The following is a 27123-nucleotide window of genomic DNA, read 5'->3' on the forward strand; positions in this document are numbered from 1 at the left end:
TGAAAAAACTGAAAGGTTAAGAAGGAGATAACAATGGGAGAGGAGCAAGCAGCATCAATGAAGATCAGTTTGAAGAAAATTCAAGTTTCTACTAAGGTTGTGCTCGGTTTTGACCCTAAACCAGATAAAGTGGCCTAGCCGTGGCATATTCTACCTTTATGTTATCACATAAATACTTTTGTACAAAACTTTACTACTTGGGATGGGGTTGTGGATAAATCTGTAATTTTTTGGTTATTTAGTTTAGCTTCTAAGGCTATTTCTGACCATAGAAGTAACTATCTCTCAGTCGATGCTGTACAGTTTTAGTCATTGTTAATATATTCTTTTTTTTCATTAAAAAAAACAATGGGAGAGGATTCTTTGAACAAGTTACATAAGGGAGCGCACCAATGAGAGATGAAAAAACGGTTTCGTATGTCAAGTTGTTTTTGACCGTGTACTTCCCTTGTTTTGCCCATCAAAAGGCTGATCCCGATACCTAAAACCATACTATTCTCCTTCCAAAATGTTCCCTTGAAAATTGTAATGATATTGTTTGACTTTAGGAGGGTGTAGAAGAAATCTCTTATGTCACATCAATCACACATGAAATAACTTAGTCAAAAGGGGGTCCACATGATCATGGAGGAGAGAGTTTGTCAATGTGAATCCCACGTGAACAAGATGTGAGAAATTGTGGGAAAGAATCCGTACACTGTCAGTGCAAGGATTCTTTTTTTCCCTTAGTTTTATTTTATTTATTCTATTGTGAAATAAAATTCTCTTAGCATGATCTAATGACAAAAGTATTCTTTATGGTACCCCTTTTGATGATACATCCCTTGGTACTCAAAATTTATCAAAATATCATATAACAATGATGATGGTAGTAATAAAAATAATAGTAATAACATGATAATAACATCAATAATAGTTCACTCTATTTACCCAAGAAAAAAAAATGTAGTTGATTATAACAAAATTTGTCATGATCGTTATATTTAGAGCATGGAATTAAATACCGTTATCAGATCTATTATCATATATGCATATTTGTATCAGTGGGACGGTTCTTATAAGGATATATTTATCTAAAAAATTATTTTTATTGAAATTGAGGGCAAAACCGTCTGATATAATCAGATATGACTAATATGGATCCCAATACAGATATTAATGACCATGATTTTGAGGCTTTATGATTGTAACAATATTTTCGTGGTAAAATATTTTATTTTTTGATAAATAAGTAAAATTTGATCTTTGGTAATTCTGTTAAGGATAATTGTCGTATGAATCAATGATATGTTTCCCTTTGCTTCATTCAATTTAAAGTAAATAAGATTTTTTTTTTAGTAATAAAGTAAATAAGATAGAGTCGAGTTTTTCCTTCCCCCATAGCGAAGAGAGAATCTTTTCAACCGCATAATCTAACTCTCTTATTCAACCAAGGGTATCTTCGACCTTCTTCTATAGAGGGCGATAGTTAAATATGAGACTCAATATCCCAAGAGTCCAATGATAATATCAAGTTGAATGACAAAAAACTTTTACCGATATATGGTTTCAATTTTTGCCCATTGTTTTCTATCAACCAAGGATTTTAAACTTGGAGTTGGGAGATTGAATCGGTTCTTACCAGTTTTGATATGATCTGATTTGGATCTAAATTGCCTCTTCAGATATTAAAACACAACGATCAATTCCCAAAAAAAAAACTAGAATTAGGTTCTCTAGAACGTCCAAAAATTAAATTGATTACAGTTGATTCCGATTCCGATTCCGATTTTTAAACAATGATCAATCTATCCATTTTGGACTTTCTCTTTGATCAAACAGCGCGTGACACATGAAGCATGTGTTGACCGACGGACCTGGCAGTAGAATTTAGCTTAAGCAACCGCCTTTCCACGCACAGGTCAGATGTTATCAGATTAAAATGAAAACCCATAAATGGATAAGCGAGCGTTTACCGAAAAATAAATAAAAAAAAAGAAAAAGAGGCAAGCGGAGCGGCCCACGAAACCGATGTCTTGAAACTTCTATAATCTCCTGGGCTGGTAAAGCTCACATGGCTAAGCGTGTTAAATTTTTCCTTGCTTTTTTTTAAGGTCAAGCGCGTCAATTTAAAACTGAAAATCGAAAAGCAAAACCGAAACCTACCATTTGAAACCTAGTCGTTACCACATGGCTAAGGCAAGGGTGTCAATTTAAAATTGGAACGGAAAAGCGAAACCGAAATCGTCGAATTGTATTAAAAAATCTCGTCCAACTCAGCTTGGTTTTAAAATATAAAACGTTAAAACCAATCAAATTGAATAAATTGTAACCCAAGTAAATCGAACTGAATTTAATCATATTAAATCTAACAATCATGTGTCTTTGTTGATTCATGTGAAATTACTTAGGACATGCATGATAACTTTTGTTTCTATATTTCTCTGTTGTTTTTTGTTCCTTGGAATAAAAAAAATATGAGAAATTTGTTTGCTAACATTGATTCATTTTTTTGTTCTCGAAAAATGAATCGAGACACAAAAATTGTTGAGAAATAAAAAAAAAACAAGAGCTCCAATTTGAAGCTTCTTTTTTCCAAAAATAAAGGAGGGGGGGGTTGCTCTTTAATGAGCACATGGTTAATTTGATGGCACATTAATTATTTTATCTTCAAAATAAAACACCATTATCGTCACCACCGCCGCTGCCACTTCTACCTCCACCACTGCCACTGCCACCACCACCCACACTGCTACCACCACCTCCACCACTGTCGTCGTCACCATCTCCACTGCTATGATCACCACCGTTGTTGCCACCACCACCAAATTTTTGGTAATTCAATGACATTTTTTAAATTTTCTAGAAGTTTTGGAAATAGAAATGATTGTGCATAACAAACATGATTCTATTTCTTTTTTGACCCAAAAAAATAAATTATTTTGCATTATCAAACGCATTCGTTTGCCAACAAATTTGATCTAGTAGCAGAAATACAAAAAATCATTTTTGTAATAGACACATGGCTTAGAACAGAAGTGTCATCATGCAAGTCTTTAGTATAGTTTCTTTGTTGAGTTGTGTAAAAACTAAAAACTTAAAAAGATTGAAATGTATCCGATTTAATAATGTGTGACTGTATCTTGAGGTTGTATTTTCCTTTCGAATTTTATTTGTCTCAACAATTTATTTCCACTTAAAATTTAATTTGAAACCTGAATTATCGAGACTGAGTACGAGTAGCATAGAAATCACATAAAACCTAACTAATTCAATATTAATTTGATTTAAATTCTTATATTTGCATCTTGAAACGAACCGAAAATAGAACCAGACCGATTGCTACCCTTATCTTTCTCTTTTTTTTTGGGGGGGGGGGTAGGGGTGTCAATTGGTCCAGTTCTAGACTATCGTCCCGGTTCTTTAATGGTTCCGACTCTAAAAGGTTAGGACTAGAACCGGATCAATAAGCTAATCGATTTTAAACTTGAGATCCAAGACCACTAACTAATGAGTGTTTTTCGTTCCTAAATGGTTCCAAGCAGTTCAAAATAAATATATTTTTTCTAACATAAGTTATATATATTCAATAATATTACAATAAGATATTAATTTTATTCACATGAGATATGTAACCCACCATCCTTTTTTTTCCCTTCAAATCACGAAACTAATCCATATTACCTATTGTTTTGTATTCACTTAATGAGTATGAACACCACCATCCTCATAAGTTAGGAATATTTTAAAGTATGTTTTTAAGTTAGCATTCCCAAGTAGAACTTTAAATTAACAACATAATATTTGGTAAAACAACATATGAGACAAGTAATACCATGCAAAATGAAAGACTAAAAAAAATATGAAGGGTTTGACCTTAGCTCTTATGACCTCTAAGTCTGAAGAATTATATATAATATGCAGAGTTAAGAACTTGTGATGTCAATTTGTTCCGGTCCACTGGTTTGTAATTAATCTATCAGTTCAAGAATCGTTGTGAGACCAATAACTTAGCTGGTAGATCTAGAACGACAAATAACTTAGCAGTGATAGATTCAAAATTAGACCAATAAACTATTGAATGGATCGATTTTGATCTGGTTCCCACTTCTAACCCAAAACTGCCAACCTTAGTTTTTGGGTAAGTTATCTTTATCACTTACATGATTTTATGAGGCTGAGAAACCTCAATTTATGTTTTACCCAAAAAAACAAACAAAAAAAAAAAAAAAAACCTCAATTTATGGATGGGCCTGTCCATAAGGTATACAGGGACAAGCCCATGTCCATCTATTTTTTTTACCACGTAACAGGTCTGATGAGGATTAAAATTTGGTAGACAAGTGTGAGCTTAATTATAAATTTAAACACACCAACCAGACAAAGAAAGTTATTAAATAAAAATAAAAATAAGAATAAAAATTGTATTTAAAATAGAAAGAAAGTAAAGATTAAAGAAGTATTGCTTATATGGTATACCCTCTCTCTCTCGCCTTCTCCAGTCTTCTCTTTGAGGAACGAAGGAAAATAATCGGATCGGCGGAGAAGGAAAAAAGAAGAGAAGGAAAGGCAAAGGCGAGGTAAGGACCAACCGGTCATGGTTTCAACAAGGCGTAGCGGATCGCTATCGACTAATACTAGCAAGAGATCTTCGTCTACAGATGAAAAACCCTCGTCGCCGAAGCGACCAAAGGTCTCAGAAATGGAATACATAACAGAGAGAGCTTTTGATTTTTTTCTTTTCTTTATGGTTTTGTGAAGACCTGAAGATTTGAACTCTGCGTATTATTTGTGTTATTTACCTAAGATTTCTTGGAATGTTTAGGTCGAAAACGTTGCTGCAGCTGAGAAATCTTCGCAGACGTCGGGATCTTCTGATAATTCAAAGGAATTGTGCTCGTCTCCGCCGTCGGACCCTGTAGAATGCCTTCCGAATGACCCTCCGATCTCTTGCAGCGGTGTCGGTGATGCTGTGGATTCTGAGAGGGAGGAGAAAGGGGACGACGGAACTGCTCCGGCAGTTCCTGTATTATCGCCGATCGCAGAAGGTGAAACCTTTTTTCCTTCTTTTGCTGGGGATACTTCTTTGCATGCTACAGTGTATGGTTTCTAGGCGTTATGGGTTTTTTCCGAGTGGTGAATTCGGATTCCTTGAGCGACTTTTGGTCTTGTTTTTTGAAGGTTCTTCACCGATTTTGGCGGACAAAGCAAGGAGTTCTTTCTCTTCATTGAGTTCTTTTATGAAGCAGCACACGAATTTAGACACTTCCACTCCTTGGTGCAACCTTCTGCCACAGTACTCTCAGGTAATGCTAGCTCATATCACATACTTAGTCGGTTTTTTTTTGTTGTTGGGGGGGAGATGGATTATTCTAATAATGTACTTTCATTCGAAATGTGCCGGATTTTTGTGTTTAAAAAATTATTTGGTTCAATAAAGATTTTCTGTATTTTTTTGAAATTTTAAATCATCCCTTTCTGTTTAGGTGTGGTCCGATTTACTGATTCAGCTGCATTTTTATTTTTCAATTTGTTGTGTATTCTGTAGAACTAATCCTTTGTGTGCTGCAGAATCCACATATCTCCATTGAAATACCTACGTTCACTATTGGTTCAAGCAGACAGTGCAACTTCTCCTTGAAGGACCAAAACATTAGCGCAGTTCTATGCAGGATCAAGCAAACACAGGTATTATTTGTGAGTTAAACTTATTTAGATTTTACATCTAAGGTTGTTATCCTCTCTTGGGTGGGAGATAGATCTCAGAGTGGTCTACGTGGGTGCCTTTGGTTCAATGTGTAAATGTAGTATAAATACTCATTATTTGTCATCATGGTCAGCATGAGGACAGTGTCGTTGCCGTGCTCGAAAGCACAGGGAGCAAGGGGTCTGTGCAAATAAATGGGAAGATTGTCAAGAAGAACACCAGCAGTAATCTTATCTCCGGTGATGAAGTGATATTCGGTTCAGCAGGGAATCATGCATATGTATCCTTCCCATTTGACTGTCTTTGGTTAGAATTATTTCTTTAACAAGCTCTCTGTTCATTTCTGTTGTTCTCTCCTTTGGATGGTTTCCTTAATAGTTCCCAACATAGATTTTCCAGCAACTCACACCTGAGGCTACAGTTAAGTTACCTTCAGTGGTTGGGGTTGCTGAGGCTCCAAGCAATGTGGGTAAGGGATTGCACCTTGAAAGAAGGTCTGGGGATCCTTCAGCTGTGGCTGGAGCCTCTATATTGGCATCTCTATCGAACCTTGGACAAGATTTATCACTTTTGGCGCCTCCAGCGAAAAGTACTAATGAAAGCCAACATGGTTCTGAAATTCCTGTTTGTTCTCTTGCTCGAGATGGGGTGGAAATGGACCTTGATGGCCCAGAGAGGAAAGGTAATTCTGATCCAAGTGCAGAGAGTGATAAAACTGTTGAAGTTGGAACTACCAGTCAAAGCCTCCGTGTGGACAACAATCAAGAATCTGGTGTAGAGTTGGATGTTGTAAAACTTTCGGGGGTGAATGATTCATTAAGGCCTTTCTTGCGGATGTTGGCTGGATCAAGTAGTTGTGACCTTGAATTGAGCAAGAATATCTTTAAACAGGTATTGGAAGAAAGAAAGGAATGGGCGAGGGATTCTCAGCAGACATCAACGTCAGGTGTTTCTTCCAAATGTGCAGCATTCAAAGAAGATATTCAAGTTGGTATTCTTGATGGAAAAGAATTACAAGTTTCATTTGACAGTTTCCCCTACTATTTGAGGTATGAATCTCATGCTGGATTATTGCCCTCTGTTCTCCATCAGCATATCAGATATTATATGGCTTAGGTGATTTGAGTCTTAAACGTCTCTGAACCAGGTTCTTTACTTGGACTTCAGTGAAAGGGCGGATATATTCAATAAAGTTTGAGATCATTCTCAATACGAGTTCAAGCCTGATAGCAGTAGATCAATGGATCTTGGGTCAAGGTTGATCCTAATAGATATTTAAACTATTCGAATTGGGACTCACCTAGATTTAATCCACTTATAGGCTTATAGCCTCACACTTGAACAGCCGAGTTCTAGGTCATGATCTCTCTTTGGGTTGTAATTGTTTACTGGTCAACGGACCGTCTGATCTTAACAGTTGGACCATGGGTCAATGCTGTGCTAAAAAAGAATTTAGAAGTTCAATGAAACATGAGTAATGCTGTGCTAACAGCACAACATTACTGGTCAACGGACCGTCTGATCTTAACAGTTGGACCATGGGTCAATGGCTCAATGCTTTGCTAAAAAAGATTTTAGAAGTTCAATGAAACATGAGTAATGTCGACTCAAACGCCAAACCTTTTAAATCACACGTGGAGGCCTTTACCAGATTCAAGAGACATGTATAATGTATTAAGAAACTCTGTTTCTAGGTAGTGATGTTACAAGTTCTGTTGTCATTGGCTTTAACCTTTTGATTGTTTAGACTGGATTATTAGATTGCCAACTGCCAGGTCTGAATGCTCTGACATTTAGTCTGGTTTTAGGAACGTTGATGTAGAATGTAATCCTTATTTGCAAAAGAAGAGAACAAGGTACGGATATTGGGAAAATGAGTGTTACTTTTGATAATAAATCTAAAAGATCTCCTATTTCTCTTATAGTATATTGTAATTTGTCTATGCCTCATTTTTTTTTTTTTCTGTTGGGATAAGTAAAAGAATTTCTCATTTAGGGTAGAACCCTAGAACCCATCCCCAGAGAAAAATTCACCTAACTATACAAGACCCCCAAGGTAAAGAGGACTGTACAACAGAATCTTTCAGTAAAGAATTTATTTATTTATTTATTTTGGGGTGCAAACCCTCTGATGGGGCAAATTTTTTTTTACAATAGGCGTGGGCTCCTCTGGAAAAGAGGAACCCAAAACCTAGATCAGGAAAGCATAAAGCCCATTTTTGGCAACATCATGGGGAAGAGTGTTTTCAGCTCTACTAACAAAACAAAAACCACAAACAGAAAAAGACTGACAAATGAGCCTGATATCACAAAGAACTGCCGAAACCTCTGATGGAGGATGACTCTCTTCATCTAGTAAGAAGCGGATGAGAGTTTGGCAATCAGAGTGTAAACAAACACTACTAATTCCAGCTTGTCTAGCCATCTTCAAACCAAGCTTGATAGCGAGGGCCTCACCGACAAGAATAGAAGATAGGGTATCTATGCTTAATAGCAAACCATTCCAAACAACCAAGAGCATTAAATGCAATACAAGCTTACCCCATTTCCTTTGGCCTAGCAGAAAAGGCCGCGTCTATGAAGATAGAAATACACCCAGAAGGCAATAGGGAAACAGAACCTCTAGGAGGGGGGAGTATGAGAAGAAGGGCAAGGATAAGAGAAAGCCATGTCCAGGCCTCATTGTTGAATGGGTCCAAGAAAAAATTCCCCCAATTAGATGCTGTAATGATTATTAAGTTCCTTGCCAGATGTCCAGACCTCATTGTTGAATATCGTTTGCGCTTTGCACCCCAGATAGGATTGGATGACAGTTGTAAGCGCCAATTTTGGGACCATATGGATGATTTATTGCAGGGTTTTAGCCAGGATGAATCAATTATTATTGGAGGTGACTTGAATGACCATGTTGGGAGCGATGATAGAGGCTATGAAGGTGTCCATGAAGGCTTCGGGGTTGGGGAGAGGAATGAGGAGGGGATCTCAATCCAGACTTTGCGGTAGCTTATGATCTAGCCATTGTGAACACTTTCTTTGAAAAAAGATAGTAACACTTAGTTACCTACAAAAGTGGGATTCATACTAATCAAATTGACTTCTTCCTAACAAGAAGGGCATACAGAATGGTGTGTAAGGACTGTAAGGTTATCCCTGGAGAGAGCCTAACGACCCAACATATAGTGGTAGTCCTGGATATGTGCCTCAATGCACAAAAGCATAGGAGGAGGGATCCTATGTACCCTAAGATAAGGTGGTGGAGATTAAAAAGGAAGCCCCTAAAGACATTTACTGATATTGTGGTCAAACAAGGAAAGTGAGACCCTGAGGGAGACACCAATGAGGTGTGGAACGAGATGGTGACTTCTATTAAGAGGGTTGCCAAAGATGTGCTAGGGGAAGCAAAAGGTTGTCGTCAGGCCCCTAGGGAGACTTGGTGGTGGAACGTTGAGGTCCAAGTAGCCATTAAGACCAAACAAATTTGTTTTAAGACTTGGTAAAGGACTAACGATGCAGAGGATAAAAAGAGGTATTATGATGCCAGAAACAAAGCTAGGAAGATTGTGGGGATGGCTAGGGCGAAGAAATTTGAGGATCTTTATACCAACTTAAGCATTAAAGAAGGGGAAAAGGCTATATTTAAGATAGCTAAGATGAGAGAAAGGAAGAGTAGAGATTTCGATCAGGTGAGGTGCATCAAGAGTGAGGATGAAAGAGTGTTGGTAAGGGATGAGAACATTGTGAAGAGATGGGATGAGTATATTTGTGACCTTCTAAATGGAGATAGGTTGAGTAGAAGTGATCCGGACCTTTACATCCCTCCTCAAGACATCACACGACATAGATATGTAAGAAAGATTAGTATAGCAGAAGTTGAAGAAGCCTTAAAAAAGATGAAAACGGGCAAACCTCCAATCCCAGATGAGATACAGATAGATGTGTGGGAAAACTCTTGGAAGTTGTGGGGTTTATTGGTTAACTAATTTGTTTAACAAGATTATTAACATAAGGAAGTTGCCAGATGAATGGAGGAGAAGCGTTGTAGTCCCGATCTACAAGAATAAAGGTGATATCCAAAGCTGTAATAACTATAGAAGCATTAAGCTTATGAGCCACACTATGAAACTTTGGGAGAAGGTTATTGAAGCTCGTTTGAGAAGAGAGACCCATATCTCGGTGAACCAATTTGGCGTCATGCCAGGTAGATCCACGACTGAAGCTATCTACTTATTGAGGAGGCTCATGGAAAGATATAGAGATAACAAGAAGGACGTCCATATGGTCTTTATTGACCTGGAAAAATCCTATGACCTAGACCCTAGAGGCTTAATCCGTCAGGTTCTAGCGAAGAGAGGGGTATCGAGTAAATATGTGGATATAATAAAAGATATGTATGAGGACGTTGTGACTAGTGTGAGATCTGTGGGAGGTCAGGGCAAGGAATTCCCAATTACGATTGGGCTCCATCAAGGTTCAGCCTTAAGCCCTTATCTTTTTGCGCTTATCATGGACAGCCTAGCCAAGGGCATTCAAGACGAGGTCCCGTGATGTATGCTTTTCACCGATGATATTGTTTTGGTGGATGAGACAAAAGCAGGGATTAACGCTAAGTTAGAGCTATGGAGATCAACCCTAGAAACAAAAGGTTTTAAGATTAGTAGAACGAAGACGGATTATTTGATGTGTAATTTTAGTTACACTATGATGGATACTGACATGGTGCGAATTGAGGAAAGAGAGATACCACAAAGTTACTATTTTAGATATTTGGAGTCAATCATAAATAAGGAAGGTGACATAGAAGATGATGTTTCACAAAGAATTAAAGTGGGATGGTTGAAGTGGAGAGGTGCGTCAGAGTGCTGTGTGATCGACGTATTCCTTTAAAGCTTAAAGGAAAGTTCTATAGGACTGTTGTTCACCCGGCTATGATGTATGGGCCAGAATGTTAGGTAGTTAAGAAGTGTCATATTGAGAAACTTTGTGTGGCAGAGATGAGGATGTTAAGATGGATGTGTGGAAAAACAAGGAAGGATAAAGTAAGGAATGATCGTATCATAGCTGACTTGGGACTTGGGAGTTGCTCCGATCAATGACAAGCTCCGAGAGGGTCGTATGAGGTGGTTTGGTCATGTTCAACAGAGGCCTTAGGACGCCCCAGTAAGGAGGAGTGATATGATTCCGGTTGATGGAGCTAAAAGAGTGAGGGGTAGGCCTAAAATTACCATAGGAGAAGTTGTGAGAAAGGACATGCATAGTCTAGGTCTCGTGCCGTGTTTGACCTTGGATAGAGCCTATTGGAGGGCAAGGATTCATATAGCAGACCCTATTTAGCTGAGATTCTCTTGACTTGCTGGGCTTTGCCTCTTTCCTTTGTTCATTTCTCCTGTCCTTTTCCCATTCTTCTCTTTCACTTTGCAGTTTTTATCTACTTTGTTCGATTGGATCCATGTAGCCGACCCCATTAAGTTGGGATAAGGCTGAGTTTGTTGTTGTTGTTGTTCACGGCTTGTTTTTAGGTAACTGGTCTAAATAGGTTTCAAAGGCCTGCGATTCCTTTGCTATTTAACACACCTATTTGCCATTTTCTGCCCATGTCCGTATGTGTTGGACATCTGCATGTGTGTCCACAGTGCTGCTCCATTTCATGTGTATTTTGCTTTCAGGAAGGAAAAAAAGAAAAGAAATGAAAACCATATGGATTGGCTTGTATCATCTTGTTGTGATAGGATACTGATCCAGATTCTTCGCACCCACTATTGATTGTAGAACGTCTTTGTCCTTGTTACACAGTGCTTTTCACTTATAGCTGTTCGAAGGCTCAAGTTTTCAATAATAAAGATTCAGCCCCCTAAATTCTCCTTCTGCACACCAGTCTATTGTATCCATTGATATCACTGTATCATCATTATGAAATACCACATCTCTGATGATTTCAGTCCATTACTGATATTGGAGTAGTTTCAGTAGCAACTAGCCTCCTATAATCAGATTGACTATGGTCTGAAAATGGTACAAGATGCAGTCCGTTCAATGAACTGTTGCTCAGAAGGGATAATTTTTATCCCAGATTTCTCTCATGGCATAAGCTGAGGAACCCAACTTATAGTAAGCCATCAAACTGGGGCTGGGCTTAACTGTGAAAGTCCCTGAATTGTGAAAGCACTACACCTTTAGTTATTGTAGTTGTTTAAATCAAACCTCCTTGAAGGATATATTTGTGGAGCCTTACTGTCATATAGACGGTGGTTTACGATCACAAAGAATCAAGTCGTCCTTAAAATAAGTAATTGGGCATTTAGCGCGTCAAAATAAGCTGAAAAACTACAGCGCACGTGTTAGCGCAACGTCTCTTCCATTAACCCTTTGGTTTGACGCCATTCTATTACCCTTTGTATATTGGATCAACTCTTACTGAACCTTGCCCCTATCTTTGCTATTCGATGGTCCTCTTTATGACAAATGATCTGCTTGCCTCAAAATGACCTGTCCAATTGGGAAATCCCAATTCATTGGGCCTTCTGATACAATCAAATAGATTGCCACAAGGGTGCCATATTCTAGGATGGATTGACAGATGAATACAGTCTTACTAATTAGCTACTGGAACGAATTGAAAGAAGGAAAGATACAATGAATCCCACAAAACTACTACTACTAGGTACTCGTTCGTTATCAATAGTACTTCTAACGAGCTGCCTACACAGGGAAAATGAGACATGCGTTACAGGCAGACATGTGGCTTGGAACGTTTATCCATTGTTCTTGAATGAACGTACGTAGCTATTGAAATAGCTTCTCTGACTACAATTTCAGATACTCCCCACCCATTTCAGTAAGTATTCGACCCGGTTAATGACAAATACCCAATATTCAGGAGATCCTTTCCCTTGACTAAGGAGTAATTATTTTGGAGTTTTTAAAACAAAATTTGAAAGCGAGAACCCCTTTCTTTATCTTTATTTGGTATAACTACTTGAGCCGGATGGGAGGAAACCTTCATGTTGGATTTTGAAAGGGGGACATCCTATAGGAACCTATCCCAATTTTTCTTTTGCTAGGCCCATAGCTAAAAACCCTACTTTCATATGATTACTGGCACTCAAGAGAATTATTAACAATAATCAAATGATTGTCGATCATCTTCTTATTATTTGTTGATTGAAATACCAACTACTTCGGAGTTCGGTGGTGCTTGAGGGAAAAAAGCAATTCTCTTGTTTGACTGACTTTCGGCCGGGATGCCAAGGGAGGCATTTGGTTTGGTTGTCGCACACTACTAGCCACGAGTCAATCAATCCATCTATATATGATTGGTGGTACAAAGTTTTTTTCGAAGTCCGAATGAAAATAATTTTTTAGACATCAAAACAAATGAATATGTTACCGCACTTTTGGTTTTTAGAAATGTTTTACCATATTAAGATTTATGGAATTTATAGATTTGAGAAAAACCCTAGCATTAGAAAGTTGAAAATTTCACCTACCGCCGAAAATCCAGTTTTTGTTCTTGAACTGGGGGGTTGGCTTTTTTATCCTTTTAGAATTTGGTTTTTTAACTATTTTTAATTGATTCAAATAGGGGGGATATTTGCTTATTTATGAATAATATCTTAAGTAAATACAAAAACATTTACTTAAATGATATTTGGATAAGTGTCTATCTTGACAACTATGATTCTCAGTACACTGTGCGTAACTAGTACAAAAAGCACAAGTACCATTTTGAGGTTTTTTTTTTTTTCTTTTGGTGAAAATAGTTCATGCGTTGTGTTTAGAATGTTAAAAATAGGCTGTATACAAAAAATCAGATAAAAAAAAAACCCATTTTTGAGAAGAAATTGGAGGGGATCACCAACTTTCTACAATGGAAGAAAATTGTTAAGTTGGTGTTGACGGGACGTGATCAACAACATCATCTATTCAAACCTAAGCCCGAAGATGATCCCTTGTGGGAAACAGTTGATGCTCGAATCTTGGGACAAATGCTGAATTCTATGGAGAACCAGATCGTGGATTTGGTAACACACATTGATATAGTGAAGGAGTTGTGGGAGTATCTCAATGTTTTGTATTATGGACAAAACAACCTTTCCTGTATTTATGACTTGTCCCAAGAGTTCTATAGGATTGATAGAAAGATTCGTATTTTGACCCAATATTTTGCTGATTTTAAGAGGATGTATGAGGAGCTTAATTCTTGACTTCCTATCACTTCTAATGTGGAACAAATGCAAAGTCAGCGGGAGCAACTTGCTGTTATGGGGTTTTCAGGACGACTTGGGAAGGAGTTTGACTCAATTCGTTCCCAAATTCTTGGTGGTGACAAGATAGCCACTTTGTCTGAAACCTTTTCCAGAGTTCTTCGTGTTTCTCGTAAGAGCACTACTGATGTTGACACTTCGGCTTTGGCTTTTTTTCCATCAAACCGTGGGCCCAACAGTGGGGCTGGTAGTGGTGGTAATGTTAATACTGGTGGTGGGGCTGGTTCTAGTAAAGCACCTACTTCGGGTACTCAAAGTAATTCTAATGGTTCTGATGGTTTGGTGAGGACTTATCATCATTATGGTCGTCTAGGACATATCCAACGTTTTAGTTGGAAACTTCAGGGCAAATCAAATCAGCAGCAGTTTGCCAACTCTGCTACTATTACTGAGTCTCCTGTTTCTACATCTCCACAGTTTGAGGGTAAGACCATGAAGATGTCTGATGATGAATATGCCCGTTTTACATAGTTCCAGATTTCTCAGCCAGCCCAGCCTCCAACTGCCACCTTTGTTCAGACAGATAATGCCACTGCATGCCTTTCGACTGCCACTTCTCGTCCCTGGATCATTTATTCAGGGGCTTCCGAACATATGACTGGTGTTTCAGGTATACGTTCTTCCTTTCAGAAATCTTCTTCTAGTGTCACCTTAGCTAAAGTGACTGGTACTGGTATTGCTCATGTTACACCTTCTCTATCTTTGCCTTTCGTTCTTTATGTGCCTGATTTTCCTTTTAATCTTTTATCTGTTAGTCGGTTTATCAGAACCCATAATTGTTTTGTAACATTTTTTTCAGATTCTTGTGTATTTCAGGATCTTTTGTCGAAGAGGATGATTGTAGATGTCGTGAGTTGGGGGGGCTTTATATACTTGAGGACACTTCATCTATGGCGTGTACTAGTGTGGTGTCACCCCACCAGATTCATTGTCGTTTGGGTCATCCTTCGTTGGAGAGTTTAAAGCTTCTTGATAGTCATTTTCGGTCACTTTCTAGTTTAAATTGTGAGTTGTGTCAGTTTGGGAAACTCCACCGTGTGAGTTATCCTCTTAGAGTCAGTAAACGGTTTGACCTACCTTTTGCTTTAGTTCATTCAGATGCCTGGGGTCCGTGTCTTGTCATTTCTACTTTGGGTTTTCGTTACTTTGTAACTTTTGTTGATGATTATTCCAGGGTTACCTAGATTTACTTAATGAAAAATCGATCTGAATTATTAACTATCTTTTGTGCTTTTGTGAATGAGGTAACTAATCAATTTCCGAATCCTTTGTGTTCTTCGTAGTGAAAACGCTAAGGAATATTTTTCTGCCCCTTTTGTTGAATTTATGACTCAACGTGGTATTATTCATCAGTCCTCTTGTGCTTACACCCAACAACAAAATGGTGTAGCTGAGAGAAAGAATAGACATTTAATAGAGGTTACTTGTTCTCTTTTATTTGAAATGAAAGTAGCTAAATCTTTTTGGGCAGATGCTGTTTTAACTTCATGTTACCTCATTAATCGCATGCCTTCCTCTGTTTTACGTGGTGGTATTCCCTTTTCTTTATTATTTCCTTCTGTGCCATTGTTTGTTTTGCCACCACGCTTGTTTGGTAGTGTTTGTTTTATTCGTGACCATCATCCTAATGTTTCCAAGTTGGATCCCAAGGCTCTCAAGTGTCTATTTGTTGGTTATTCTCGTACCCAAAAGGGTTATCGTTGTTATTCTTTTGAGTTGCGAAAATACTTTGTTACAAATGATGTCTCTTTCTTTGAGTCTACACCTTATGATAGTTCGTCTTTTACTGTGTCTGACTTGGATGATGATCTTCCCGTTTCTATTGTTCAGTCTATTATTTACCATGTTCCGCTGGCTGCTTCATCACTGGCACCCCAACCCTATTGTGTTTAAATGTCACAAATGGAAAGTATGTACTTGGACTTCAGCTCCTGCGACTTCTGCCCCATCTCCTTCTTTGCCGGCAGATCCTACAATAGGTAATGATCCTTCTCCTTTGGAACTTCCTTCTGATCTTGATGTTCCTATTGCTCATCGTAAGGGGGTTCGAGCTTGTACCCAACAACCCATTTCTAACTTTGTTTCCTATGATGGTTTGTCTTCCACCTTTCATGCTTGTTTACACACTGTTGAAAATCATCCTGTTCTTAAATCTGTCGCAGAGGCATTGTCTAGTCCTGTTTGGAAGGCTGCTATGAATGAGGAATTGTTGGCATTGGAAGAAAATTAGACTTGGGATCTTGTTCCCTTACCTTCAGGTAGATCGGCTATTGGTTGTCGGTGGGTGTATGTGGTGAAAGTGAACCCTGATGGGTCCTTGGCTTGCTCGAAGGCCCGCCTTGTGGCAAAGGGCTATGCCCAAATTTATTGTGTCAATTACCTGGATACATTTACTCCTGTGGCGAAGCTTATTTCTGTTCGGATTTTGATATCTCTTGCTGCTATTTACCATAGGCCTTTATATCAGCTAGGTGTCAAGAATGCGTTTTTGCATGGCGATTTGAATGAAGAGGTTTATATGGAACAACCTCCTGGGTTTGTTGCTTAGGGGGAGTCTGGTTTGGTGTGTGAGTTGAAGAAGTCTCTGTATAGGTTGAAACAGTCCCCTAGAGCTTGGTTTGGCAGATTCACTGAGGTTGTGTTAGAGTTTGGGCTGACACGGTGTGATAGTGATCATTCAGTATTTTTCCGCCGTTCTGATGCGGGAAAATTATTTCTTGTGGTTTATGTTGATGATATAGTCATCACAGGAGATGATGTTTCTGGTATTGAAGGTTTGAAAACACATTTGCTGCAGAAGTTTTAGACCAAGGACCTGGGAAGGTTGAAATATTTTTTGGGTGTGGAAGTTGCTCAATCAAAGAAAGGAATTTTGCTCTCACAGCGAAAATATGTTCTTGATCTTCTGTCAGAGATGGCAATGTTGGGTTCTAAACCTCTAGATACTCCTATGGATCCCAATTTGAAGCTTACTGCAGATGATGGAGATGTCTTGTCTGATCTAGAGAAGTATCGGAGGCTTGTTGGAAAGTTGAATTGCCTAACAGTGACTAGGCCTGATATAGCCTTTCCTGTTAGTATGGTGAGTCAGTTCTTGTTTGCTCCTCGGACGTCTCATTGGGAGGTTGTTATGCATATTTTACGCTATCTTAAAAAAGCTTCTGGACGTGGTCTACTCTACAGTGATCATGGCCATGGGCGGATAGAGGGTTTTTCGGATGCTGATTGGGCAGGGTTTCTGGTTGATAGGAGGTCTACTACAGGTTATTGTGTGTTTGTTGGTGGAAATTTGGTGTCCTAGAAGAGCAAGAAACAGATAGTAGTTGCTCGTTCCAGTGCAGAGTCAGAGTACAGGGCTATGGCACATGTTACATGTGAGCTGATGTGGGTGAAACAGTTAATGGCTGAACTTGGCTTTGTTGATGGTTTTCCAATGAAACTGTGGTGTGACAATTAAGGTGCTGTCCATATTGCTTCAAATCCGGTGTTCCATGAAAGGACGAAACACATTGAAGTTGACTATCATTTTGTTCGAGAGAAGCTACAACAAGGATTGATTTCTTTGGATCATGTTCGTACAGGAGAACAACTTGCAGATGTGTTCACAAAGTCTTTGGGGAGTGCAAGAGTGGATTGTATTTGTAACAAGCTGGGCATGATTAACATCTATGCTCCAGCTTGAGGGGGAGTGTTATCGTGAAGTGTATAAGGCTCGGTATTAGTGCCTTCACTAATACCGAGATATGTGAGGGATATTTTTGTCTAGGTCCTTTATTCTTTTTATTTCTTATGTTTTCCTGTTTTACCCTTCACTAAATATATAAGGAAGTATTGAGGGAGATGACACATATCGTGTAGCTCCCAAGTTGCACATCTCCTCTTCTCTGCTCCCTCTCGATTTCTCTTCTTCTTCTTCCTCTTTTTCCTTTATTATTGAAAGGGGTGTAAATTCTAAACACGCACCGGTTGTCCTGACCTGTCCCAACCAATCACAACCTGAAACTGACATGACCGAATAATAAACGTGCCGGATTTGGAACCGACCGTCTATTATTCGGTCGTTCCCAATGCAGAGGATGAGCTCGACCGATTGACCGTTGACCGATTAATAATTCTCATTGTATATTAATACATTTTGATTGATATATTACATTATATTATATATTATAAAATGATATAATATGTTATACGTTATTGATAATAATCATTAACCTGGTACACTTGCCCTTAAATCCTGTATGCGTCCACCACATCACAGTCTCATCGTTTCTCATTTTTTAATTTTAAATTACTCCATCCCAATACCAGCTTTAATGGCCAATATAGCATGTGTCTTCAATGTTCAGTCCATTATTTTTCATCTCTCTCTCTTATGTGAAAACGATACTTGGGTGGTGTGACGGTAGTCAATAACCTACCCAGTGAGGTACTGAAGTTGTGTATGAAATGATCTCTCTCTCTCTCTGTCTTCTTGACTCCCCATTCCAACTTCCCGAGAACGAAACCCAACTAAGACGAGAAGGCTTTGCTCGCGAAGGTTCTCTAAGCGTGAGGTCACCGTTGCGGAAGGTTCTCCACCCCCATACAACAAATATTTATCATATTTTTTTCAAAAACTAATTTTTCGTAAAAGATTGTTTATCTGAAATAGTTTAATGTGGCCAAATCTTCCTCAAGAAGCAGCAATTGATCTCTTTGGACCGATGTGGCAATCCCCAACTGTGTATTCAAGTTGTATGGGGTGGTGATGTGGCAAAAAATCCTAGTTTCCAGAACTTTTCCCCTTCTCCAGGTCGAAACAACTGAAACCAGTGAGTTCTGGTTGATATTTCGACCTTAACTCGCAAAACAATGTATATTTATAACATAGATTGTGTCATTTCGGCGAGACGTACAAACAGCGGCGAAATTTCAGTTGAAACATTGAAAGTCCCATGTTTCGTATGCTATTTCGTCTTGGGGCCTTCGAAATTATGGAAAGTCTCAAAATTTAGGCGAAATTTCGCCGAGTTTTCGAACTATGCTTCCAAAAGGACTTTCCACTGTTCACATTTTTTACATATTTGCCATCGCTTTAAATTGGGTTCTGAACTTCAATTTAATAATAAATTTGCTACTGCTTTTTGTAGTTGACTTATTTTAACTTGAGTGGTCCATAGCGACCCAACTTTCGGGTTTCCGAACCCATGTGCACATCAATTTTTCCCCTTATTGTTTTTTTTTTCTTTTGTTCTTTCTCCTACTGTTCCATTCATGTTTCATCCTTTCTTTATGTTCTTTAAAGAAACACCAGATAACAATTTAGAGATTATGTTTTAGTTAACTTCTTTATTCTTAAATACTAAATCAACTTGGTAAAACATGATTGACAAAAAACAGAGGTGTATGTATAGATGTGTGGATAAAAAATCATTGTTTATTAAGCATATTAGAGTTTTAACCTACTAAAATACCTTGCAAACTCTCTTACCTTAGTTTCTGTTCTATCTTCGTCGATAGTCTAATGTTTTCTCTCACATATGTGGTAAACTTTCTCCCATCTTTTTATTTTGTCTTTCTAATAAGTACTAAAAAATGGACCTGTTAGCCGTATGAAAAAATTAATAATAATTAATAAGGAAAAGTAATGCTACTAAATCAAAGAGAAAGAAGAAAAGCTTAAAAGATAGGAGTGAAGTATTGGAAATGATTCTTCTCCTGAAACCCCAGACTGGTAACCTGTGTGAGGGAACATAGACCTAAACAGTCAATTCCGGATGGAAGGAATGGAGATCAAAATCAAACTAGCAGGAAGAATAAGGGAGAACTAGGTAAAACGCGATAGTGGGATGATGCAGAGAAACAGTGTTTTCTTTAAATACAGAAATAAAGGTTGAGGATGGATCCATGAAGGTCTATTATGGACTTTGGAGGTGTAGATACATTGTATCTTTCTCTTGCTTCATTGGGGGAGGGAAGACAACACTGGCTTCTTTTAAATTCAGCTGGCTCTGCTGCTGCTCTTGAATTCGGATCATAGCTCCTCTCTGTCTCTCTTTCTCTCTTACACATTCTATTCTTTCTATCCTCGACTTGGTCTCTGATGAGCTTGAAAATCAACGTCATCACATATGTTTGTTCAGGAGGAGCTCCCTTTAAAAAAAAAATCTAAGATGTTATGTCCGTTTTAGGCATCCTGCAAGTTTTCAAACTATTTGGATTCCTGTTATTAGAAAGCAGAGATTTCAGTGCATGAAAAGAACAAGGTAGAGATGGCCATGAAAGCAAATATTCTTGTAACTTTAGTAGCTGTTCCTAGTATTTTAGTTGATATGTGCAACCTCTGAAAGGTAGGTTTCTTCAGATTTCAGAAAGTGTTATTGGCTAGTAAATTTTTTAGCTTTTAATAAAGAGGTCAGCTAGGGAGGAATACTTCTGAGGCTTGAGTTGGGAACATGTGAGGTTTCATATTTCATAAATATTTATAGATATATTTTTTAATATTTAGAAAGGGATTTTGGTTCGAGAAAATGTTCCAGAAACAAATGGGAGGTAGTTCATACTTCTTTATGGTTGAGGATATATTTCTTTTCACATTCTTAAGATATTCGTTTGTCCATTTTTTTCTAGCTTCTATTTTTATGTTCATTTCCTTTGTGAAGGACACTTTTTCTCTAATTTTCTTTTCTATGCTTTTGAATCAGTTACTGTCTTAATGGTTGCGTGTTGATGAAAATCATTCAGCACCGAGCTGTTCTATGAACATTGATATCTTCAACCTTTGATTTTATGCAATAGTATATTGTGCATGCATCTGCTGTGTTGACGTACTTGATGCATTGGAATTCTCTATTCCCTCTCCAAAACAACATCAATGTACTGCTGAAGATGCCTCACTAGGATTTATGGATTGTACATCATTGCATGATTGCTAATACTTCATGACATGTCTGTAATCAGTGCTCTGTAACTTCTGTGACAGTGAGAACACCAAAAACGTCCTGATTAGTGCAGTATTTATACACTTGAAACGAAAAGAATATGCAAAATATACCTCTGAACTTCCTACTGTGAGCCCGAGAATTTTGCTATCTGGTCCTGCAGGTGAGTTGAGATAGCCTTCAAGTTCTCCTCAAAAGTTGTATTCATTTGGTTTCCTGCTAAAATTGTGTTTTTTATTTGTACAGGTTCTGAGATATACCAGGAGATGTTGTCAAAGGCACTTGCTAATCATTTTGGGGCTAAATTGCTTATATTTGATAGCCACTCCTTTCTGGGTGTAAGATATGCAACCCTTCACCTAATCTATGATAGTGAAACAGTTCTGCCATACTTAATTGTATTGGGAATTTGGAATCTCTAAACTCAGTTATTTGTTATGTCCTACATTTTGCAGTAATTCTGTTTTTGTCATTATTATTGTCAGAGAATGCTACTATTGCTATTATTTTGTTTAGTAGGAAAACAATTAATTGGTGAGAGAATAATCAATTATAAATGTGTTGTAGATTCTATCTTCAAAGGAAGTGGAGCTTCTGAAAGATGGACTACGAGCAGAAAAATCCTGTGTCTGTGCAAAGCCCCGTCCAGGGCAGACGGACTTGGTTAAAACCACTACTCCCTCTGGTGGAGAGTCAGATGCTCCAGGCTCTGGAGATGTGCCTTCTTGTGCTCTGGAATCTGAACCGAAACTAGAGACAATTAATGTGCCTGCATCCTCTGGGACATCTAAGAATCATCTTTTCAAGATAGGTATGCCATTTTAATGCTCTTTTGGAGAGGATTTTATCACTTCTTATTTCTGTAGCTTTTATTAAACCATGGTTTGACCTTAGCTATATATTCTGACCATGAAACATTCAGGTGACAGAGTGAGATTTGTGGGTATAGTCCCTGGTAGTGGGTACCCAACAGCTTCATCTCCTTCAAGGTATGAAGTGTATGTATGTAGATATATTTTCACTGGTACTGCAGGTCTTGTTTCAGCTGTACATTTCATTTTCTGATGGCTGTTTTAGATCACTTCTATGATTTAGAAGTGTTTTTTTAAGCAATTCTAAAAGTGAGTTTACTTGTAGTTTTTTAGGATCAGTTGCTTCTCAAAACTGCCATAATCACAGTATATACACAAGCTATGTTCAATGCACAATTCTTTGATGGATATATAAAAATATCTGCTGTCTTGGATAAATCAATTTTGATAGTATATTCCTAAGAAGGTTTGCTATTGCCTGAATCTTAGATAGCTTCAGTGATCTCTCTCTCTCTCTCTCTACATATACCCACAGACACACACAATATACTTTCTCCCTGGTGTTACTCGTAGCTTTCTTTTTCCTATTAGCTGATAAAAACATGTTCTAAAGTACTTTCTTCCTTTTACATCATGAACTCAATCCTGCTCAGGTTCTCTGGATCTCTTGGTCATTATCCTTTTTCCTTCATCATGAATCATTAATTATTCATTCTTAATGTTTTAAGCTCTTCGTAATTGTATATAGGGGCCCCACATATGGATATCGTGGCAAAGTTCTCTTGCCTTTTGAAGATAATATGTTGTCCAAAATCGGTGTAAGGTTTGATAAACCTATTCCTGAAGGTGTTGACCTTGGAGGCTTATGTGAGGGAAGTCATGGATTTTTTTGCCATGGTAATGTCTTGGTCCTGTGTTCATATTTTCCACTAGCTTGGAAGCTTGTGACTTTCAAACTCTTTTTTTTTTTTTCCAACTTATGTTGCCTCAAGTATAGTGAACTGAGTAGTTGAATGTTTATTTCTTTTGTAGTCAATGATCTTCGTCTGGAGACCCCCGGTACGGAGGATTTGGACAAGTTACTCATCAATACATTGTTTGAGGTAGCTACTTATGAACTAGCTGCTAATTTTTGCTATGTAAATTGATTCACCACTAAATTTATTAGCAATTTACCAGGTAGTTTCTAGTGAGAGCAGAAATTCTCCTTTCATTTTGTTTATGAAAGATGTTGAGAAGTCTATCATAGGGAATTCCGAATCATATTCGGCATTTAAAAGCCGTCTGGAAAAGCTTCCTGATAATGTCGTCATCATTGGCTCTCACACCCAAACTGATAATCGTAAGGAAAAGGTAAAGATAACTTATTGTCCATGGATTGGATAGGCTTTTGTGGACCTTTATTCCTTTAATTCTTGTTGATATCTATTGTGTGTTTGAGTGTGTGTGTATGTATGTGTGCGTTTGTGTAAATGCTATTTAAAATGTTCTTTCCTTGAATCATATGCTGTTTCTCATGCAGTCACATCCTGGAGGTCTCCTTTTCACAAAATTCGGAAGCAATCAGACTGCACTGCTTGATTTTGCATTCCCGGTAACAAAGTCCCTCATGAAAGCTTTTGGACTTTTTAGTCGTGATAGTTTAGAGTTGTGATTAGTTTTAAAGTGCACCTTTTTATTTTTGGCTCCATGTTTCCATATTATTAGCAGTCGCAAATACTCATCGCAGAAATTGGAAGAAGACACTACTACTGCTAGTCTGCTACTGCTGCTATTACTATTATTACTGTTATTATTATTGTTGTTGTTTTGTTGTTATAATACTATTACTATTATTATTGTTATTATTTTTGAGATGGACTTTCGACATGATTAGATGGCCTTCAGACATGGTGAAATTCTGAGAGAGCTTTATAACCTCTGCCAAAAAAAAAGAGGCTCCTATAATATTTTCTTTTCAAATCAAGTTTGCTAGAAGTGGAACAACTCCCAATCAGTGAAAAGATACATGCATCCTTTCTATACTCTACAAGGCTCAAAAGTATACGTACAGAAAAATATAATTTACCCTGACCTTATGGGTTTAATGTTCATCTCTGAATATTCTTTACAAACAGAATCTGAGAAAAGATGCACTCTTTGTCCTTATATGCTATCCTGTAAGCTAGCAGAGATTCATTATGAAATGTTTTGTTGTTTCTTCCCCTCTGAAGACTCCAAAAAACAGCTGGTAAAATTAGCTGGCCTTGTTTTCGTCCTGTGGGATTCAAGGAATAGATATTCCATGATCTTATAAATTCCCCCTCATCGCTCGGATTACCCAAAATTAGAGCCAATTGACTTGTCAAAAAAAAAAAAGTTTGTCCATTGGGTTAAGAATACTCTACAAGACGTTATAAGGACATCACAGACACTGATTCAGTATCATCCATGCACAGTGGGATTCTAGAAATGGCTTTGTCCTTGACATAAAGTGATCCATCTGTGAGGATTCGAAAAGGCACCCAAGAAAAAATATTATCCGCGTAAAGTCAAGGTGACCAAGACAAAACAACAAGGGGCTGGTGCGGCCTAATTGGATCTTGAGCCAAACTGGCTGTTACTTAGTAATTTTTTGTGTTTGGACCGAAACCTGATCGAAACTGTACACATTTCTGTGGTTGGTTTCGTTTGACCATTTCAGTTGTCAAATGGCTATAATTTTGCCCGAAACTTCATGGAGACCCTAATTAAGCTTCCGTAATCATAATGGAACCTTTTGATTGTTAGAAAAACACACTCAAAATGTTAGTTTGGTTTCGTACCCTAGGTTGGCAGTGTACGACGTATCTTGGCTGTATAATTCTCAAATATCGTCTATGCTATGCATAATATAGTGCTATAACATACAAAACTAAATGAAAACAACTATAGTATGCGATTGCAATTTACAAATGGAGAAAAATCATTTAACTATTACATGTCAAAATGTTACAACTTACACCTACAAGTACACTGTAGACGTGCAAGTGTAAAAGTGTTACAACTATAACTCCATAAGTGAGTCAACCACACATCAAAGTTGAAACTCAAAAGAGCCCTACAAAGCCCTTCCTCCTACCTTATGTCAATACCACACATGTTTCTAAGATAATACGGTTCATTTAAGTATGAAAGGTGAAAGAAGTGCACAAGATAGGAAAGCTTGTTTACATGGAAATTGGCAGAAACCAAAGGCCTCTGACCTTCTATTGGGATGCCTTTGTTGCAAAATCGACCTTTTGTATTTTGTTAACTAACACAGCATTTGACAAGTCACCACAATGAAGTTCCAAACTGGTTTCATCTGTTCTTGCTTTCTAGATTTTGTGTTCGAAATGTTCTTAAGTTATTGTTTCTTTGGTTCCTAAATTATTTTCTGGTCTTTCCTATCCTTTATGGTTACTATAATGAAGAAAGTATAGAGCTTTAGTGTGACTAAGCTGAAAATATTTTATCTGGGGATACCTGATATCATTTGTTTTGTTTTCTCAGGATAGTTTTGGGAGACTGCATGACAGAGGCAAAGAAGTCCCAAAAACAACAAAGCTGTTGACAAAGCTTTTCCCAAACAAAGTCACCATACACTTGCCCCAGGTTTGTAATGTTGATTCCTAGTTTACATTTATTATTACTTTGATTTACTTCATGTGGCATCTTGTGACTGCTTAATCTAATGTAGGATGAGAACCTCCTTACGGACTGGAGAAATCAATTAGATCGAGATGTTGAAACCCTTAAAGCAAAGGGGAATTTGAATCACCTTCGCACTGTAAGCAATTTCTTCCTCCATATCGTTATTTATTGACACTGCAAACTTTTGTTCTCACAACTTTAGTTTAACTTAAGATTGTTCGAGATATAGAAGGTCCTTTCCTCTCCTCTTTTCTTCTGGCATCCTCGTTCCTGTTAGGTATTGCGATGGGAAGGGTTTCACCAATAGCATAACTGACCTGTTTAAATTATTGCAAAACCATAACAAATGGATGGGGTTCATTAGTTATACAAGATTACCAGGGTGGACGGTGTACCAAGGGTTTCTCAAGTACCATACCTGACCCTAACTCCAAAACGATCAAATCATATTGAACAGTTGGCCAGAAGACTAGTTTAACCCACTCCATTGCCTTCCCTAGTTCCAGTAAGATCAAATGGTATTTTTTAACTTGAATGTTGTTGATCAAAATTACTTCATTAACAGTTAAATTGGTAGAAAGGAACCAAGAAAAGGAAACAAGAAAGCAAATGAATCTTCTTTTGGAGGCTTGTTATGTGGTAATAGTACAGACTTCCTATTGATATCAAATGCAGATGGTGAATAGTAGAGACTTCCTATAGATTGGGTTCCTTCATAGTATTTCTAGTAGATAGCGTCTTATGGAGGTTAGAATCACCAGTAGTTGGTCATTGAATAGTCATGCTAATATTGTCTAGCTCTAAGCTGTGTGTGCGTTTTTTGTTTAGACTGTATTTGATGCCTTAGAACACATTGCAGTGCACTTTCCATGATTCAAATGGAACGAACTGAAAAACTTGCCCACTTTGTGGAAATACTCCTGGAAAATTTTGGAACTGCTCCTGTGTGAAAAAAGATCTGTTACGATTTTTTATTTTTGAAGAGAAAAGCCTTTTGTTAAGGGAACAGGAATTAGAAGCTCCTATTTATCCCCTCCCCCCCAAAAATAAAAATAAAAATGGTAACTAGATACTTCAGCAAGAAGGGGCTGCAAATAGTATCTTCGATTGTGGAGGTACACTAGAGACATAGAACCAAAATTCGTGTACTCAAAGACTGATGGAGGATTTTGTGCTGGAAAACTGAAGTCGCTGACTATGTACTTCAGTCACATAAGAACCTATCCTCCGACCCCTGCACTGAATGGTTTACAATATGGTACTATTTCTGATCTGCAAAGTCATTGTCTTGACCAACCATTCAAAGAAGAGGAGGTTAAAAAGTCGGTTCATGATACGGGGAAGACTGACCACCAGGACCTGATGGTTGCACAACAGAGTTACAAGTGTTATATAATGAAAAAGGATAGATGCCTATATTTTAACTTCTTGAGGAGGATTATCTGGGATGGAGGAAATATGGACTAGAGGAGCTCAAAGACTTCAGGCCAACTAGTTCTATCCACTGCTTTGATATAGTTTTGGCTAAAGTTCTGGCCTCTAGACTAGGGAGGTGTTGGATGGAATCCTCCCAAAACTTTGGCATGCCTTTGAAGTTTGAAGGGCATTGATAGAGGGTGATGGGTTGTTTATGGGCAATGCACAATTGGCATCATTTACCTCAGAAAGTGGCCAAGTGCTTTTACTTAGCAACTCGTTCTAAGTTTGAGTGGGACGAGGAGGTCTTGGTGGCATGGTTCCGCAATGGCTTGGATCCACAGATCAATGCCACACTTGCAGCCAGTAGACTG

The 27123-nt window shown here is 37.9% G+C and overlaps 1 protein-coding gene across 1 annotated transcript in view; it reads left to right on the forward strand.

Annotated features, from left to right (window-relative positions):
* Positions 1-4463: 4463 nt before the first annotated feature.
* The window catches only part of LOC122656354, a 49358-nt gene continuing 26698 nt past the window's right edge, over positions 4464-27123 (forward strand). The window contains exons 1-16 of the mRNA XM_043850834.1: positions 4464-4672; positions 4805-5027; positions 5161-5285; positions 5551-5667; positions 5820-5966; positions 6077-6735; positions 20909-21030; positions 21114-21205; positions 21435-21678; positions 21790-21856; positions 22428-22576; positions 22712-22782; positions 22859-23032; positions 23202-23273; positions 25193-25294; positions 25380-25469. Coding sequence (XP_043706769.1) covers positions 4577-4672; positions 4805-5027; positions 5161-5285; positions 5551-5667; positions 5820-5966; positions 6077-6735; positions 20909-21030; positions 21114-21205; positions 21435-21678; positions 21790-21856; positions 22428-22576; positions 22712-22782; positions 22859-23032; positions 23202-23273; positions 25193-25294; positions 25380-25469 — 2550 coding nt within the window. The 5' untranslated portion in view covers positions 4464-4576. The remainder of the gene's footprint in view (positions 4673-4804; positions 5028-5160; positions 5286-5550; positions 5668-5819; positions 5967-6076; positions 6736-20908; positions 21031-21113; positions 21206-21434; positions 21679-21789; positions 21857-22427; positions 22577-22711; positions 22783-22858; positions 23033-23201; positions 23274-25192; positions 25295-25379; positions 25470-27123) is intronic.

The sequence above is a fragment of the Telopea speciosissima genome, chromosome 3 (genome assembly GCF_018873765.1).
Source record: "Telopea speciosissima isolate NSW1024214 ecotype Mountain lineage chromosome 3, Tspe_v1, whole genome shotgun sequence".
NCBI classification, from domain to species: domain Eukaryota; kingdom Viridiplantae; phylum Streptophyta; class Magnoliopsida; order Proteales; family Proteaceae; genus Telopea; species Telopea speciosissima.